This window comes from Enoplosus armatus, chromosome 17 (assembly GCF_043641665.1).
Source record: "Enoplosus armatus isolate fEnoArm2 chromosome 17, fEnoArm2.hap1, whole genome shotgun sequence".
NCBI lineage: Eukaryota > Metazoa > Chordata > Actinopteri > Centrarchiformes > Enoplosidae > Enoplosus > Enoplosus armatus.
Genome location: NC_092196.1, coordinates 4,623,953 through 4,642,136, shown reverse-complemented (window position 1 = coordinate 4,642,136; position 18,184 = coordinate 4,623,953). Strand labels below are relative to the sequence as shown.

General features: G+C 48.4%; 1 protein-coding gene across 1 annotated transcript; it reads left to right on the top strand.

The window, feature by feature from the left end:
* The first annotated feature begins 573 nt into the window (after positions 1-573).
* wizb (WIZ zinc finger b) lies at positions 574-17,265 on the top strand. Its single transcript, XM_070922762.1, has 16 exons — positions 574-681; positions 774-975; positions 1,266-1,341; positions 2,274-2,422; positions 2,526-4,151; positions 4,665-5,105; positions 5,777-6,187; positions 8,219-8,368; positions 8,859-9,422; positions 9,513-9,962; positions 10,095-10,595; positions 11,377-11,952; positions 12,063-12,274; positions 14,772-15,093; positions 15,768-15,933; positions 16,391-17,265. Exons 1-16 carry the CDS (start codon positions 574-576, stop codon positions 16,761-16,763), a joined length of 6,327 nt encoding a protein of 2,108 aa, XP_070778863.1. The 3' UTR covers positions 16,764-17,265.
* The last annotated feature ends 919 nt before the right edge of the window (positions 17,266-18,184 follow it).

Sequence of the window (18,184 nt, the reverse complement as noted above, 5' to 3'; positions counted from 1 at the left end):
GGCGTTTTAGGTGTAAACGGCACCGTGCGTGGGTGCATTGTTGTTAAATAGTCACCTGACAGCGGCTGGGTCGATGTCAGCCACGTCCTCTGAAGCAACAGAGGCCAACCCGCGGGACACCTTGATGTACCCGGGCATTTCGCTGCTTTTTGGAGGGGCAGCAGGAGAGGACACGGGCCCTGGATATAAAGGCCACTTATTTATGTAACCATCTGGGCGCCCTGTTTCATTCTTTAAGACTGGACGTATTGTGAAAATAGGTCAGACAGTCCGGAAAAAACTGCAGCTGCCACACACAAAATAATCAAAAATAAAACAAAAGACAGCCAAAACACGACCCACTCTGCAGATTTGACACTTTCATACTGTCTGATTATGACTTACTATCTGCTGGCTGTTGTGAAAACAGTTTGTATGCAAGTTGCTACAGTAAGTAGAGGCTGTGTTTAAAAAAAAAAAAGGGTGAAACTTTTATTTTGTTCAGTGTGTGTTCATGTTCCCAGAAGAAGAGGAGACTGCACAATGTAGGCAGGCTGGTCACCAGTGGGACTCCATACTGCTCTCTGGGGGACCATGGAGCCAGAAGGGCGACCCCTAACCCCAGGGACCAGCTATGGGCCCCCACCCTTCAACTCAGCACAAAACCCTGTCACCCCCACCTTCCTCAGCTGCACCTTACAGGTACGACGTCATCAAACGTGTCGTCACCGCTGTCGTTTCCGTCATCTGATACGATTTGTAAATGCCCTCTGTGTTTATATCATCGCCTCCAGTCCTCATGTTCTCCAAATGTGAGAGACGGCCCGATGTCCGCCAAATGCTTGTGGGGCCACGCTGGAGGTGAGGGCCCCGAGCGGACTGAGGGCGCTCATCCCAGTGCAGACCCAGGGAGGAGCGCACAGAGGAGATTCAGGTCCTCAGCCTTTCCTTCCTCCCTAAGCTGGGACTCTGACTCCGAGAAAGAAACACTAGATGGTAACACATGGCTTAATATCTATTGGAGACCTGTTGCACACTTCTCAAGAGTAGCACAGTAGTGATCTGCAGCAAAGCTAGAAGTAGTTCTTTATTTAGCTAATATATGTTATATATCATTGTTGTCCGCTTATCGTTTTAAATGTTATTCAGTCTGCAAGTAGTCAGAAGTCTCTTATCTTTCTCTCTCCATGTAACCTGAGTATGCACTGTATTTCTGACTGTGGATCTGTTATGCTGTGAAGTGATGTTCCTGTGGTTGTGTGTTTTGTGTGCTGTTTGTGTGTCAGAGGAGGAGCTACAGCACTTTTCTAACCCTCATGGTCTGGCTGCTCACAGCCCAGGATCTCCTTCTTCTGGACTCAGGTGAGGAGGAGGTGCAGAGGGAAGAGCCCAGCGAGTTGCTCGGTGGTGAAATCAGCTGGGTAGTTGAGTAAAACGATACAGACAGAGAAACATCACACAGGCAGATCATTTCACCCAAACAGATAATGTGCCAACTGCGCAGATGTGAGCTGTAAGCTAGCTAGAAAGGGACGCACCCACTCTGTGTGTGTGTGTATGTGTGTGTGTGTGAGGGAGTGTGCATGTGTGTTTGTGTGGCATCTCACACATTACCCCCATGAAACCACTACGTGTTGTTTTTACACTTTTTTGGTATGGATTAAACCAACGTGATGTAACGTGTAATTCAGAGCGCTAGACGTGCTGGCAGGTGGATTTTGTTACCTTTGGACAGAGCCAGGCTAGCGGCTTCCCCCTGTTTCCAGTCTTTATGTTAAACTAAGCTAACCGGATGCTGGCTGTAGCAACTGTATTCCCCAAAACGTTGCACTATCCCCTCAATTAACTAAACTCTATCACTAGGTGCTAGAGTCCAAATGATATACTTATTTCCAGGAAAGTTCTTATATATTCTTTTAGGAAAATAAAGTGTTACTGGTTTGTTTCCCAACTTGAAGGTCTACATGCTGACCTTTTCCACGCTGCCAGGAACAAAATTGTGGGGGAGAAATACTTCATCCTTTATTCATGTTTTTATTTAGCTGGCCTAAAAGTCATCAAGTTTAAATATACAGAGCCTACAAATACTAGAATAAGCGTGCTTGAAAGCTACTCACTGCATGTATGTTTTTCTCACATTTTGATAAAACCCAGAAAAAATAGCGAAAGCGTGACCTCGGTGTCCTCAATGGTAGCCATGACCCTGAGAATAAGAATCCGTAACTTTGACTTGTTTCAGGCAGAGATGCTTCTCTCAAAGTCATGTAATGTTCTTCCTTTGTGATGCTGTCCAGACTCGATAGTGAAGATGACCAAGAACCTGAAAAACTGCAGCACCTGCATAGCAAGACTGACGTGCCTACCCCCGTGGAGGGGCACAGCGACAACAATGAGAGCACAAAGACAGGAGAGCCAAATACATCTCAGCGTGGCCCTACAGAATGTAAGTACCGCGAGGAAGAAACCAAACCGGCCTGCACCCTTGATATCCTTCTTTTTATCTTGAGGCTTCTTTCATTCACAATTCCTCTGTTTCCTCTTCACAGTGGCAGACAGCAAAGTCTGGAATGTATCTGAGGGAGCTGAGCTGTTTCTGTCCAAAGTAAAACCAAAGGAAGGATGCCAAATGGAGGAGGAGGCGGACAGTAGTGAGGGAGAGAAAAGGCCCAAGGGAAAAGAAACCAAGCAGCCTGAGAGAGATGTGTACAGCTTCCCTGGAGACTCGGACCCTGAGAGTCCCCCTCCTGCCCCCTGGGCTCATTGCACATTCATTCAGCGGTGCAGAAAGAAGAGGGTGCTGCTCAGGCCCTTCTCCGGACTTGGCACCTTGAAGCGCATATTGCCTGAAACTGGCAAGCGGGCCAGAGCGAGTCCTCAGAAATCAAAATCTGCTGAGCCGGGACCGCTGAGTCGAGGTGGAGGGGTTTATGATTTTGAGGAAGTCAACTTTGGAGTGGAAGAACCGATAAAGTTCAGAGACAAAGAAGGGAAAAGAGGCAAAGAAGAAGAAGAAGAAGAAGAAGAAGAAGAAAGCGTGCCAGGTAAAGAAATCTTCACCTGTGTGGAATGTAGCATTTACTTCAAGAAGCAGGTCCACCTGCAGGAGCACATAGCCGAGCACTGTCAGAGCGGTGCAGGGGGCGGCAGGCGTTTAGGTAAGGGCGGCCGCTTTCGGTGTGTTGAGTGTGGATGGAACCTGCCAAATCGGCTCGCACTGGCAGACCACCACAGAAGGCACCAGGAGTCCCGTCTGAAGATCTTGGAGGAGATTGAGAAACTGAATGAAAACGGGAGAGAGATTCAGAATCTCGACAGTAAGGTGGTGAAGCATACGAGCCCAGACCCAGCTATTATGCAAGATGCAAGCTCAGTCTCGATTCCGGGCAAAATGTCAGACCCAGAAATAGTCACATCTCCACCTCTTTCCCCAGCCCCAGTTTCAACACCAGACGCAGACCCAGCAGTTCTTGACTCAGAAGCAACTCCTCCGAATTCAGTTCGGACTCCAGCTCAGCCCCGAGCTGTTTCTGCCTACCGCCGCCGCTTTGTCTGCACCAAGTGTAACTTCAGCACAAGAACCTCCCAGGCACTGGCTAATCACACCAAGACCCACAACAGAAAAAAACCCACACTCCAGGCTGACTCCCCATCCCCTGGTTCAGCATCACGTTTGGCCTCCACCTCCCTGGCCTGTGGTCATTGTGCCTTCCTGACCTCAAGTCAAACCGTTATGAGGGAACACCAGAAACTTGTTCACCCAGAACAGGTCTCCATCAGTGGGGCGCAGGCTGATGTGGGTGCTCGAATTTCAAAATCCACCCTGGATCCTGACCATCTCTCTGGATCTGGATCCCTGCCCGATGCAGCTCAAAGCAAAAGCCAGCAAGGAGCCACTGCCTCTGAGGACAGCACAACACCAGACAGCGCCGCGGCTCGGCCCACAATGCAGGCGGTCTTCAAGTGTGTCGGGAACAGGAGGTTCAGCAGAAGAGGTAAGACCTGGACCGATCTGGCCAAGTTTCTACCGAGGCTGGATGATGACAAGCTGCCAGGCAGTGAAGAAGAAGAGCGGGACGAAGATCAGAGCACAGAGCTTGACGCTGAGCGTTCCCAGCAAGGGGCCAGCTCACCCGTGGGAGTGAAACCGCACACCAGAGCACGATCAAACACAGGTGAGACCCAGTGTCAGACTCCAATGCTGAGGTTAGAGGTTAAGTCACCTTTACACGACTTATTATGTCACTCAAATCAGATGATAAGATGAAAAGATAGTATGCTAGTATAATGCATTCCTTCAGCAACACTAGTTAAGCTAGTTAAGGGTTTGTATGAATAATTTCTGTATCATTTCTGCTGTGTTAGCACAGTTCATTTGAATTAACCTGATGAGTATGATGCGATTATTACAAATAGGAATTATTTGGTTAATGGTCAAAACTACAGAAATAAGACCCAAGTTGTAATAAACCAGAATTATCCTTTAAAGTTGTGAGGTCAAACTATAAATGTTTTTAAAAAAGTGACTTAGGTCAGACAGACTTTGAGAGCCTCTCAGCGGAGCCCTACAGGAGCTTTTACCCAAAAACCCAAGATGCACATATAGTATTTAAGGCACACATAATTGTTTCAGTTTGAGTAGAATGTGCCTTGTTTATTCGAAATGGATTTTTTTTTTTTCTTTCCAGATGACTGTTCAGCACAGCAGAGTGCGACATTACTGCTCCCTCCTAAGAAAAGTGTGAAGGACGAAGACGAGCTGGAAGTGGAGAAAGATGGAAAGGTTTTCTTTTTGAGGAGGAGCAACCGGGTTACCGCTCCTCCTGCAGAAACTGACAGTGACGACGACGACGACGACATTGACGAGGAGCGCGTGCGGCGCTTCCTGTCAGAGGGCATCTTGGGCGAGGACGACGACGAGATTGATGAGGACGCAGAGGCGCTCAAGAGTGTGGAAAGGAGATGCCCCTACTGCCCCGATCGATTTCACAATGGCATCGGACTTGCCAATCACGTGAGAGGCCACCTGAACCGAGTGGGCGTCAGCTACAACGTGCGTCACTTCATATCCCCCGAGGAAGTCAATGCGATTGAGAAGAAGTTCTCCTATCAGAAGAAGAAGAAAAAAGGTCAGCGGCTTGTGCCATGTGTTTCTCCAGGCTTGGCTTTGGATGTTTTCTGAGCAGATTGTAAAGCCCATTGTTGATTGTTGTCTTTGTTTTTAATATACGCTTGGCATAATGACCCTGACATGAGCCACAGCGTACATTAACTAGACCATAATTCTCTTCAGTGCCTGTTTCAGTCACAGTAGCACAAATAGTGTGAAGTTCGTATTTGTTTTGCTTTGTGGAGCGCCCCTCTCTTTAAAGTACTTTTAAACCAAAGTTATCCAGATGAAGAGTTCAGTGGTTACAATTCATCCTGAGGGGAACATGAATGTGTGCAATCAATCCCATATTTCAAGATCATACATTTTTAACCTGCTGGTGACGCTAGAGGAAATGATAGGGGATCAACAAAGTCAGCAGGGTTCATCCGCTGGGGACCATGAATGTTTGTATAAAATTGCACAGCAATTCGTCCAATAGTGGTTGAGACAGTTCAGTGGTGGGCTGGCTGGCAGAGCGACTTTGCCCTCCCCAGGCCATGCTGCCGGCGGGGCTCAAAACCACTCAAACTCCAACTTGTGAGTCAAAGCAATCAAGGATGTTGCTTTGATCCAAGGGGTCGCCAAAAAAAAGCTTCACACTCAGTCACATGTCTAAACTCCCACTTGTACCGCCTGTCCTCTCCACAGTTGCCAACTTTGACCCGGACACATTCAGCGTGATGCACTGCGAGTTCTGTAGCGCTGGCTTCGACACCCGGGCCGGCCTGTCCAGCCATGCCCGGGCCCACCTCCGCGACTTTGGCATCACCAACTGGGACGTCACCATCTCGCCCATCCACATCCTGAGGGAGCTGTTCTCCAGCAGGCCCGACCTCGTAATCCCCACGGCTCCCCCCCGGAGCCTGGGATCTCCGCGGGAGGAGGGCGATGAAGAGGAAGAAGAGGAGAGGGAAATAGAGGAGGAAGGGGAGGGAATCGTTGAGGTAAAGCTAGAGGGGGAGACAAGTGAGAGGACCCCGAGTGCTGCCGTTTCTGATTCACCGCCTTCAGCGTCTCCTCAACAGTGCAAGGAGGAGGATGGTGCAGAAGAGTGTGGAGGTAAGTTTTCATTATCGATTCAAAGTAGCAATGCGCCAAATGCACTTTACTTATTGCTCGTTTTGGATATTCTGTTGGTTGCGGATGTGTTTGACACCTGGTGACCCCTGTCAGTGCTTGCACTTTGAACTCGGCACAGGGTGTGCAGACCTCAGTAATGACACCCGGAGGGGTGAAGAAGACCAGTACAAATGCATAAAGCGGATGCTGCTGCTGCTGTCGTTGTGAGTGCGCCGGTCTGTTTGCTTTTTTTTTTACTCTGAATAAAAACAGGACTGCCTGACCTGGGTGCCACCGCTGTGCACTGGGTGAAGTGTTTGAATCAGGGTGGTGGTGGTGGTGGTGGTGGTGGCTGTCGACAAAATCAGCCATAGCAGAGTGTGTGTGTGTGTGTGTGTGTGTGTGTGTGTGTGTGTGTGTGTGTGAGAGAGAGAGACAGAGAGAGAGAGAGGGAGAGAGAGAGAGTCCCTGATGCCCGTGGTTGATGTGGCACTCGGTGCATTTATCCCAACCTCCGCCTCCACTCGATTGGTCACGCCTTAGCTTAGCGGTGCATATGGGGGCAAAATGGCTGCTTCCACCTCCCCGTAGACCCAAACAATAGCGGAAAAACTGTCTGGCCTCAGCTGCCGGGAGTCCGATGCACTGCGGTTGCGGACCGGTGAGTACCGCGCGCTGTAATTCCCGTGCACCGCGTGCCCTCCCGATCAGCCACGGCGGCGTTGCACTGCGCGTCTCGCGCCGCATCCTCTGCCACCTCGTAGGCAGACAACAGCCATTAAAAAGTCTTTATCATGCGAGACTATGCAGAAGAGAAGCGGTGTCGCGCAGAGCCGTGCAGGTAGCTCATGACATGTATGTCAAAAGCTCACAAAGCGGGTCAGTGGTATTTGTTTCGGGTGTTTCCGTTTTGCTCGCGCGGATAGATTGTGATGATTGCGTCGCTGTTGTTACAGTTAGTGTCTTCTTAATGTCTGTGTGGGGTTTTTCTTTTTTTTTTGATTGTGCACGTCTGGGATGACGTCCAGTATTTTCAATGCTGCAGGATCTCTAAAATTACCTACAGTTGCCCAATCCTCGCCATTTTACTTTGCTTTGATTTGTGATAGAGGACACGCTGTGCTCTCAAAGTGCATGCGTTTGGGCATGTTTTTTTTTTTTTATTCATGGTAAACTTAACAGTGGAAACCCGGTAACTTTGTGCACCGAAAGCGGTCATAGCCCTGTAATCTTATTCCAACTTAAACCGGATCGACGAAGTATAATCGAAGTATCACTTTTACTTGGAAGTGTCGGGGTCTCTCGGTGTCGCTCTGCCTTGAACGGACACAAAGTCAAGTTAGCGGTTTGCCACTTCGTCCCGTTTCATAAAGCCTGCGCTGCTGATTTTACTATTGTCTTGATCATAATAGACGGTGTTATAACGCTGCGCTCCGAGGTGTCACATCGCCGCTCTTTTACAGTCAAGAGATGAACTGACAAGCGCAGAGCCGCCCACCAGACAAAAAGCATTGTCTGTCTCCGCGTCTCTTTTGATTTACCGATTTGTCGCAGAAAATGGGCACTTTTGTCCAATGAATGCCTGACTGCGGGGAACCAAGACTGCCATGTTTGTTTCATACAGTAGTGCAATTATCACTTTTTTTTTTATCTTTTTTCTTTTTTTTTTTTTTGACAGGGATTCATCACTTGTGAATTATTTTCATGTGCATTTCCTCACAGAAGACGTTGCAATGCGCTGTTATTACTGGGACTGATGAATTATAGGCAATGAGCTCACCGGACTGAGTAGATTTATCTGCTCTCAGCCTGCGCCTTTCATTCCTTCTCACTCTTTCAGAAATACATTCACGTGCTTTCAAAGGCTGCCTTTTTTTCTTTTCTCCCCAGAAACATAGAAGTGAAAATCAGCCGTGAGAATGATTTATCGGCAAGCACGTTTTATTTGAAGGTGATTTAATGTCGCTTAATTGGCCTAATTGACATGGCCCCTCCACACTTAATATTGGATGTTGTCTGTGATGTTTTTAGGTGAGGAGGAGGAAGCAGCCGAGGAAGAGGATGAGGAGGACCTGCAGCAGCTTCCAGCTCCGGATGGTCTGAGCTCAAGCCCCGGGAAAACAGGGCCGTGCGGCGCGGACACAGGCGGCCTCTCTCCTGGGGAGGATGCAGACTCCAAGGGTGAGAGAGAAACATGGGAACGCTGACCCCAGAGTGTTGACAGGGGACTGGATTTGCCACAGCGAAAGCCCTATCACGGCTGTCAGCGGGAAAATTGTAAAACCGACCTCAGGTCAGCATTGAGGCGGGGCGACGCTACATCAGAGAGGGCTGTCCCAAGGGAAAACCTGGGAGGTAGACAAATGTATTTAGGAGCTAATGAGAGCACCTCTAACACTTGGCTAGTGTTGCTGCAGCCTGGGTGAAGGCGTAGACAGGAAGGGTAAGTGAGCTGACATGTCCTCGGGGATATCTGCGGCCTCTAAAAGATGCTCGGCCACCTGCTGTTGCTTTGCAAACTTTGCTTTAATGCTGCACTTGGTCAAAATAATGAAATAACGCATTAACAGAATGTCAATGGTACCAGTCCCTCTGAAATATCTATGAAACTTATAAGATGAGTCTTGTTAACGCCCAAGTGTCTCAGTAGCTGTCCTTTCCTCTGTTGCAGTCCACAACTTGAAGTGTGAGGTGTGCGGAGCTCAGTTTGAGACCAGGCGGGGACTGTCCAGCCACGCCCGCTCTCACTTGCGCCAGCTGGGCATCGGCGTTTCAGAGAGCAGCGGGGCACCCATCGACCTCCTCTACCAAATTGCCAAGGAGCGCAGCACAGACAGCCAAATAAGCTCACCTCCTCTGGAGCCCCTCTCAGCCAAGAACTCCTCCCCGTCTGTTCCTCAGAAAGATGAGGATTTAGAAGACATGGACTTAGACGAGAAACCCATTCCTCTCTCCATCCTGGCCAAAGCAGCGAAAGCAGCGCCACCCTCTTCCTCCTCCACGCCCACACCTTCTCCGGGTGCCTCTCCAGCTCCGCCTCATTCTGGCTCCCCTTCCTCAGTAGTGAGGAAAGCCCCCATTTCCTCTCTGCTGCCAGTGTCTTCCCCCTTGCGCTCCCCGGAGCACAAGGCCGGGGGAATGAAGAGCTTGACCTCTAACCTCTCTGCCCCGGCCACCCTCACGGCAACCAAACCCCTCTGGGCACCGCAGGAGAATGACGCTCCTCTCAACCTCAGTAAGTGTCTCTGCCCTCACTGACGTCTGAAAGTTGCATTGTTCGTTGTTCTCAAGAGTCTTAGTTTTCTTATTTCTTCTTCATGTGCAGCACTGGAGGTGGACCCCAACAAAGACATCGTTTGTCAGCTGTGTGGCGCCTGGTTCGAGACTCGGAAAGGCTTATCCAGCCATGCCCGAGCCCACCTGCGGCACTTTGGGGTGGAGTACTCTGAATCCAAGGGCTCTCCCATCGACCTCCTGAACCAGCTCATTGATACCGACGACTTCAAGCACAAAGCCAGTGCATTGCAGCTCGACAGCCACGCAAGACCTCGGACAGACCGACACTTTTCCTCCCCAAAGCAGTCCCTGCTGAGTATCTCCTCCTCTTCCTCCTCATCCCTCCTCTACAAGGTGACTACAGCTGGGGGTGGGTCGACATCCAAAGCTACCTCTTCCTCTGCCTCATCTTTACTTGGCCCACCCGCCAAGCGTCTCAAGTCTTCTTCCATGCGGGTCTTCCGCCTGAGTAGCGGGGAGCTCATGGCCCTTCCACACAGTGAGTGTTTGTTTCGCAGGATTGATGGTGCACTCCTTCACGTGAAGTATCTGTAATAATTAGATCTGTGTCGATGAGGTATAATGCTTTTTTCTGTTTTAAGTATGTTTCAGTTCACTTCTAATCTTCTAGGTGAACCTCCAAAGGAAATAGGCTGCGAGTTCTGCGGGGAATATTTTGAGAACCGTAAAGGCCTCTCCAGCCACGCCCGCTCCCACCTGCGCCAGATGGGCATTACTGAGTGGTCTGTCAACGGCTCGCCAATCGACACCCTGAGGGAGATCATCACGAGGCGGGGCCTGCCTTGCGCTCTTCCTCTAAAACCTCTCAAAACTCCACCTCCGTCCTCTCCGGGCCCCCCTCGATCGCCCGTGTCAACCTCCTCCTCTCCTTCAGCTACCCTCCTCAGTCGCCTACCCTTCGCCTTTGCCCGCCCCTCCAGCCCCCCTCAGCCCGCGATGTCTAAATCGAGCTCCGCTCCGCCAACGTCTTCTAGCGGGCTGATCCTCAAGCTGAAGCCCGAGCCGGTGCAGCTGGAGGTCACCACCCCCGCAGCTGTGGGCAGATCTGCCGGCTTCTCTGGTGAACCTCTCAACTGGGGCAGCTCTGACAACGTGTTCCCCCTCAACTTGGGCAAGTTGAAGCTCAAGTTTCGTCTCCAGGGCAATTTAAAGGAACAGTTTGACAATTTGGGAAATGCTTATTTACATTCTTGCTGAGTGTTAGATGAGAAGATTGATGCCACTCTTATGTGTGGTAAATATGAAGCTACCAACAGAAGCCAGCTAACTAGCTAGCCTAGCTCTGTCCAAAGGTAATAAAGTCTGCCTACCAGCTCCTCTAAAGCTCACTAATTAACAATTCTTTTTTGATTAATTGACAGAAGTATAACAATGACAGTCTGCTGATTAACGCCAAACTATTTCTTGACGAGGGTCAGTTGTCAGCTAACCAGCGGAGACTCCTGGAGATAGCCCTGAACATAACTCCCTGTAAAACAGCAAATTGTCATTTTTACGCTTCGGTTAATTTAACAAACAAGTCATAACATGTAAATTTGTTTCCAGTCTTTATGCTAAGCTAAGTTAGCCGGCTGCTGTGCTGTAGCTTCATATTTACCGTACAGACGTGCGAGTGGTATCAATCTTATTTATTGAAATTCTCAGCAAGAAATATTTCCCATATGTTGAACTTTTCCTGTAAGGAAACTTACATAACACTTTCAAATTCATCTGCAGACGCATTATATTCCTTTGCAAGTCATACTAAAGAAGTAGTTAGTGGATAATTATCCAAAGTGTGCATATTTGCATTAAACCAGTAATGCTTGTAGTGTTGGTGCACTCACACTTTTATTTTGATGTAAGCCGGATCCTTAAAATCATTCTATTTTCCCCCTCTGGTCTTTCCACAGCCATGGCCCATGAAGTGGAGCCTACAAGAGATATTCGCTGCGAGTTCTGCGGCGAATATTTTGAGAACCGTAAAGGCCTCTCCAGCCACGCCCGCTCCCACCTGCGCCAGATGGGCATTACTGAGTGGTCTGTCAACGGCTCGCCAATCGACACCCTGAGGGAGGTTATGCACAAGCGAGGGGTAGGGGCCCCCTCTCACTCAGACCAGGGAGTGAAGAAGGAGTCGAGCCAAGGAGCCAACAGCCCCCCATGGGAGAACGCAGGGGGCACCGGCAGTTCAGATGGTTTGGGTGTTTCCGGCTACCACTCCTCCAAATTCCGTAAATCTCCCCTCAGTTTGCTGCAGTCGGGGTCGAGGCTCCACAAGCAGGGCCTGGGGTGTGCGGGCACATCTGCTACCCCACCTGCAGGGAAGTTTTTCAGGATGTCCCCACTGGGGAAAAGGCCTCTGTCTGAGGAGGCCCACTCAGTGGAGACTGCCCACTCACCGCCACATCAGCTGAAGACTTTCTCACCTCTGCCACATGATTTCTCCTTCAAAAGAAAACCCTCGCCAGACAAGCACGGACACCAGGGTGAGTCACTGCGAGGTTTTTGTTTTTCTATTATGCAGAATCCCGTCTTGTACTGATCTCTTAAAAAAGAGACCTCCCGTCACTTTTCTCCTTTCTCCTGTATTTTTCAGATCCCAGTTGTGAGCTGTGTGGCTTCTACTTTGAGAACCGCAAGGCCCTGGCCAGCCACGCGCGAGCCCACCTGAGGCAGTTTGGTGTGACTGAGTGGTGTGTAAATGGATCCCCCATCGAGACGCTTAGCGCCTGGATGCGCAGCAGGCCGCAGAAGGTGTTGGAGATGCATCGGAGCTACATGCAGGGCAGCCGCTCCACCCTCAAGAAGGTGAGGAGTCACTTGTGAAGCTGGTAATTTATTGAAGTGTAATAACTAATGCAGGTGTCTTTATTAACAGAGCAAGCTCTCAGACTGTATATTTGGCCTCGGACACTTTAGAAAAGTCTGTGGTTGCGAGTGTGAATGCTTTTGTTTCTCAGAGAAAAAAAGCGCAAAATATCAGTGGAAGAACTTGTGCCTCCCACAAAGCTATGCAGCTATACAATACAAGATCAAAACCCACTGTACTACCTTTCTGACACACTCACTTTCCTCCCGGTGCCTTTGAATAGGCGACATGCGTGGAGATCTAACATGCCTCAGCTGGTGGCTCGACAGACATTTTGTGTCTTGGAAAGCTTCAGACGTGTTGTCTAACAGCTTTGAGCCTTACTGTAGATCCTGTGTCTTTACACCCAGCAAAAAAAAATCACTGTGGGGACAGATGCCAGAACAACTCAGCTATTGACTTGATAGTTGCCATAGTAACCAGGGTGCCTGGCAGCTTATGTTTCATCCTCAGATAAATTATGGCATGCTGTTGATGGAAGAAAACGTACGTTTTTTTTTTTCTTTCTCTCCCCCCTGAATTAGTTTCTGGTGCATTTGCGTCACTGTCACACCTTTTCCCTGAGCTGTGATGTGACACACATACAGAATGGATCACCTTTTTAAATGTCCTTGCAATCATATTGTACAGGTTTTTTTTCGTACAAATGAACCCAACTAGGCTGCATGTATTGTTCTGTTAGGCCTGTAAGGACCAAGTAGTGACGAATGGCATAGTTTCAAATAGACCATTTAATTGATTAGTCGATCGACAGAAAATTAATCAGCAACTATTTATTTAATTAATTTGATTTATCATTAAGTCATTTTTCAGGCAAAAACATTTCCTTGTTCCAGCTGCTCAGTGGAAAGGATGTGCTACTTTCCTTTGTCTTATGTGATTGTAAACTCAATTAGCAGTTAACAATTCATTTGAAGACATCATATTGGCTTTAAGAAATTGTGAAGGGCACTATTGCCTAACATTTATTTATAGACCCAATGAAAATAATGGGGCAGATTAATTGATAATCCATTGGTGACGTCTTCAAATGTCTTGTTTTATCAGACCAACAGTGCAAAACTCAAAGACACTCAGCTTACACTGAAATAAAACAGAGAAAACCAGAAATGATTCGCATTTCTAAAGCTGAAACCAGAGAACGTTTGCCTGATGAACGCCTTAAAGGATGAGTCAATCATTTAAATAGTTGACAGTTCATTTTCTGTCAATCAGCTAATCAATTAATTGACCCCAGTACACTGCCAGTCAAAAGTAGTTGAGCACTGTGCATCGTTTAGTATTCATAGTTCCATCTCAGGCAACGTGCGTGTGGATTAATACCCCAAAATTAGAAAACTGAGCAATATCTGAAAAAGCCCCGCACACCCTCGCGGGTGTTTTGTATCCCAGCTGATTAGACCTCTGGTCGGGGGTGAAGTCGGGTGGAGCTAGGCTGGGAATTGTGTGACGGCGTGACCAATAAGAGCGATGAACAAAGCGAGCCAGGCTCAGTCCTGAGACGAGGTCCAATCAGGAAACATAAGTGAGGACACCTGCGTGGGTGGACTGTCGGTGTGTAGGTGTGAGATTTCTCTGTAGAATTATCTTTTATTCATCCGAATAAGAATGAGTTGCCTTTTTCTTGGACGAATCTCAGCTTCCTGTGGAGCTTTCAAATGCATTTCATGGCCTTCATTAGCAGATGAAACCTATTTGTTAACTTATTACTATCATTATTATTTACTTATTATTATTACCGCTGATGACCACGAGTTGCAGTTGAAAGCTTGTTTGTCTGCTTTTACTTTCTAAAGCAGCTCATTGATGCTGATGACTTAAAGCCAGCACGTAAGGATCTCTAATTGCCAAGCTCTCAGACCCCAATTAAGCTAAATAGTTAAATAGTTAATAGTGCACTTGAAAGGTTGGCAGTTATGACGGTACGTTAGATATAGGTCGAGTCCAGAAATGTTAGTCTCAGACAACTGACATACTTTTTTCTACATATATTTTAAAATATTGGGGTACCAATGTGAACTAGTTGACTAGCAGCCAGTTAGTTTAGCTTAGCGAGTCGCTGCACCAGCCAAGAAATAGTCTGGCATGTAACCCGCCCCCCAAAAAAAACACAACATGTAATTTTTACACGTCAGAGGTGCTGGTAGGTAGATTTTGTTACCTTTGGACAGAGCCAAGCTAGTCGTTTCCCCCTGTTTCCAGTTATTTATGCTAAGCTATGCTAACTGACTGCTGGCTGTATCTTCATATTTACCAGACAGACATGAGACTGGTGTCAATCTTCCCATTTAATTCTCAGCAAGAAAGCGAATAAGTGTCCCAAAATGCTGAACTGTTCCTTTCAGATTAATGCTATCCATGTTAAATTGTTAATACAGCTAGTTATGATTAATGATGTAATGCTGATTAGAAAACTCATCTCTCTCCCTCTTCCAGAAGAGCAGCTCACCTCTCACTGCGTCAGCGGATTTTGATCATGTCCTCCCCATCTCATCGCAGAAGGCCTCCTCTTCCTCCTCCTCCTCCTCCTCCTCCTCCTCCCAGTGGTCTTCTTCTTTGGCCGTGAGCCTGGTGCGGCCGCTGAGCCGCGAGGTCAGCCAGGGCTCCTCCAAGACCGCCGAGGGTGAAGCTGGTACCAATGCGCAGGCCGCTCCCATCCGGCCCGGCCGCAGCAGCCCCAGCCACTCGCGGCCTGCCGGCGGCCTCCCGCTTCAAGCGCAGGTGGCGCGCAGTGAGCTTAACGTCCGCCTGCCCAGAGGTACGTGAGGACACAGCATGTGTTTTGCTGCTGTGCACGCAGTCAGGTACATACGAGCGCATGTAGCATACACCCACTCCTGTACGTTCTGTACATTGAGTTTATTCTTGTTAGTGCTGGGCTTGCTAAGCTTCTGAGAGAGAGAAAAAAAACCCAAAAACATTTCAACCATTTGACTCAAAACCTCAAACTACGCTACACTTCAGCAATGCTAACAGTGCTCTCAGAGAGCCGCCAGAATGACTTTGAAAGAAGACTCGGTGACCGCAGCTGCACAATAGCAGGGTTAACTGTGAGATTCTGTTACGCTGGAACAAAAACAAAAACACGGGAGTTAGAGTTAGGAAGAGACCCACAGAACCGTGCCAGCCTTTGTTCTCCGTGACAGTGAGTTGCCTTTCATCTTTTATCCTTTAACATTGAATTGACTTGACATTCATTTCTTTGAAAGGTAGTGAAAGGGCCACGATTTGACATCAGATGGACGGAAGAATGTTTGTACAAAATGAACCTTACAAGTGCAACATTAAATAAGCAAAGAGAAAATGATTGCAGCTTATGCATCTGCTGGCTTTAGAAAGAAAACTCCACCTCATTGGTACTCATTTTGGTGCAGCTCCACTTTGCACCAACCCTGTTTGCCTCCTCCTCCTCCTCCTCCTCCTCTTCCTAAGGTTTTGAGCGTCGGCCCTTGAAGCACCCGTCTTGCCCAGACGGAACGGAGAGGGACAGCGGCCCTCCTAAGCCTCCCCGCACGGGCACCGTCCCCGCCCTGGTGCCCAAGCCACCCACCTACCCACTGGTCAAACTGGTGGGCAAGTTCTACACCCTGAAGTGCCGGTGAGTGAGACCTGTGTGTTTTAGAGCAGGGCTTCCCAGGGCCCAAGAGAACATGTTCGGGCCCCTTAACATTAGAAATTGTGAGACGGCAGCATTAATAGGACTGTCTGGCTAAGTTTTAAATAGTCCTTTAATCCCCAAGCAGAAATCCCCACCCCCACCCCCACCCCCAGCTGAGCAGTACTCTACTTTTAGTTGCTAATGCACTATATTGAGAGTAGTGGATCATTTGGGATTTTCTGGCAACATGAATGAGCGCTTAGGCTCTGACATAACTGCAGTACAAAAGTTTGACCAGAATCAGCTGCTCCTGAGGGAGGCACTGAATTTAACACCGTCAGTTTCTATTTTGTTTCTTTGTGTGAAAACTTTGCTGGAGCCACCGTAGATGTAGATTACTGGTAGCGGTACTTTGCATACTTCCCAGCTTCAATGTGTTTTTCTGTGTCTGCGTCAGGTTCTGCGAGGTGGAGTTTCATGGTCCGCTGTCGGTGCAGGAGGACTGGATCAGACACCTCCAGCAGCACATCCTCAAGATGAACTACAACAAGCCTGCTGCAGCCAAAGCAGCCTCCGCTGGACCCCCTGCCCCAGCTGATGACCCATCCCCGGTCCCGGCCACTGCCCCAGCCTCCACCTCTACCTCCAGCACCACCTCTACCACACCTGCCCTCACTTCCACCCCGACCCGCGCTCCCAACAGCCGCTCCCCTACGCCTCTGGCCGAGTGCCCTCCGCCTGTCACTGCCACAGAGATAGTAAAGGTCTCAGAGGAGCAGCCCACCACCCCATCTCCAGCTTCTATCCCCCTGCCCACCCAGACAGTGTAAGCTCACATTCCTCACTGTCATTTTACCCCTTTCTGTTTTTTCCGTTACTATTTCTTTTCGTCCATCCGTTTCTTTCCTTCGGCCTTCACAAAGTGTTGTTGAGGAGGAGGAGTGTTTCCCCTCCAAAGAGCCCTCTGAGCACCTTTTTGAAGCAGCTTTCTAGACTGTTACTAAGTCCCGTTGCCATGGGAACGAGGCTCTCCAGGCTTCTCTGTGTGTCGGGGATGGATGATTGTGGGAAGTTTCGAAGGTTATGAAGAGAGATGAACCAATGTTTTGCGTTTGCCTTGTTTATATTGAATGTCCAGGTGATGACATGGACCGTTGCTGTACCTCTCCTCCCATTCACTGGGCGATTTAGGGGTTAATGTAGCCCTTTATCAAACTTCAACCCCCCCCCCCCCCTTTCCCCTTCTGAACAGTGCGTTACTAAGACCGGTGAGACTTTGACCATTTCTATCAGCACGCTGGTAGCGCTGGCCTCAGCCTCTCACCCAAAGGTCCTGACTGAGATTAAAGGCCATTTCTAATCATGCTAGTCTTGTGGTCGAGACTTCAAACGCGTGGTAACACTTAGTGTTAAAACAGGCACTTTTAATGTTGACATTGTCACTGAGCACTTAACTGAAACGCCCATTTTAAATGGGTGAAATTTGACAAAGAGTAATTCCGATTGGTTAAAGGAGCAAGAAGTGGAAGCACACCCAAAAAGGGAAGATCCCCCTTGTTATCTTTATAATGTAAAACTCTCCCCAAAATATACATCTGTTTGAATGTAGCTTAAAGCACCTATTAAAACATCATATGCACACATTCATACACAATCAAACATACGCCCCATGTTACTATACCATTGGTAGTTTTACCTTCCATGGTGTTACTACTCCGCAGTCTGCTGTTTCCAGCAGATAGGGCTGCCGCTGTGTTGAAAGCACAGTCGCTTTTTAATCTCCCTCTTCTGGATTGGAGACCTAGCAGGGCCATAGAAAGCCTTCAAGGTTACACATTTCGAGTTTTTCCATTCACAGCGTTGCCATTTTCTTCCTGCCTTTTTCAATTCAACCCAAATTCGTATTTATTTATTATTATGCATCTGAATGTGGTAAACTAGGTCATTTTAAAGCTTAAGTAGAACTTTGGAATGTTTGAAAATAGGTCAGCGGTGCACTTTTACACAAGTGCACAGTGTGAGTGTGTGTGTGTGTGTGTGTGTGTGTGTGTGTGTGTTAGTTTGTATGTTTGTGTACATGCATAGCACATGTGCATTTGTTTCCCATTTTAAAGAGAGAAAGACAGAAGTAAAACTGCTTGACAGGAAGACACCTCTTTAGCTCAAAGCGAACTAAATGTGGGAGCCTGTCTGTATGTAGTCTGACCAGGACTTTTATGCATCCGTCGCCGTGTTAGGATGTGCCAAAGAG

What these genes read in the sequence shown, in the direction of transcription:
- wizb (XM_070922762.1), top strand. Translation starts at nt 574, where the DNA reads ATGGAGCCAGAAGGGCGACCCCTAACCCCAGGGACCAGCTATGGGCCC. An exon ending in TCCTCAGCTGCACCTTACAG is followed by an intron (nt 682 to 773) that starts GTACGACGTCAT and finishes CATCGCCTCCAG; the next exon opens with TCCTCATGTTCTCCAAATGT. An exon ending in GCTCATGGCCCTTCCACACA is followed by an intron (nt 9,963 to 10,094) that starts GTGAGTGTTTGT and finishes CTAATCTTCTAG; the next exon opens with GTGAACCTCCAAAGGAAATA.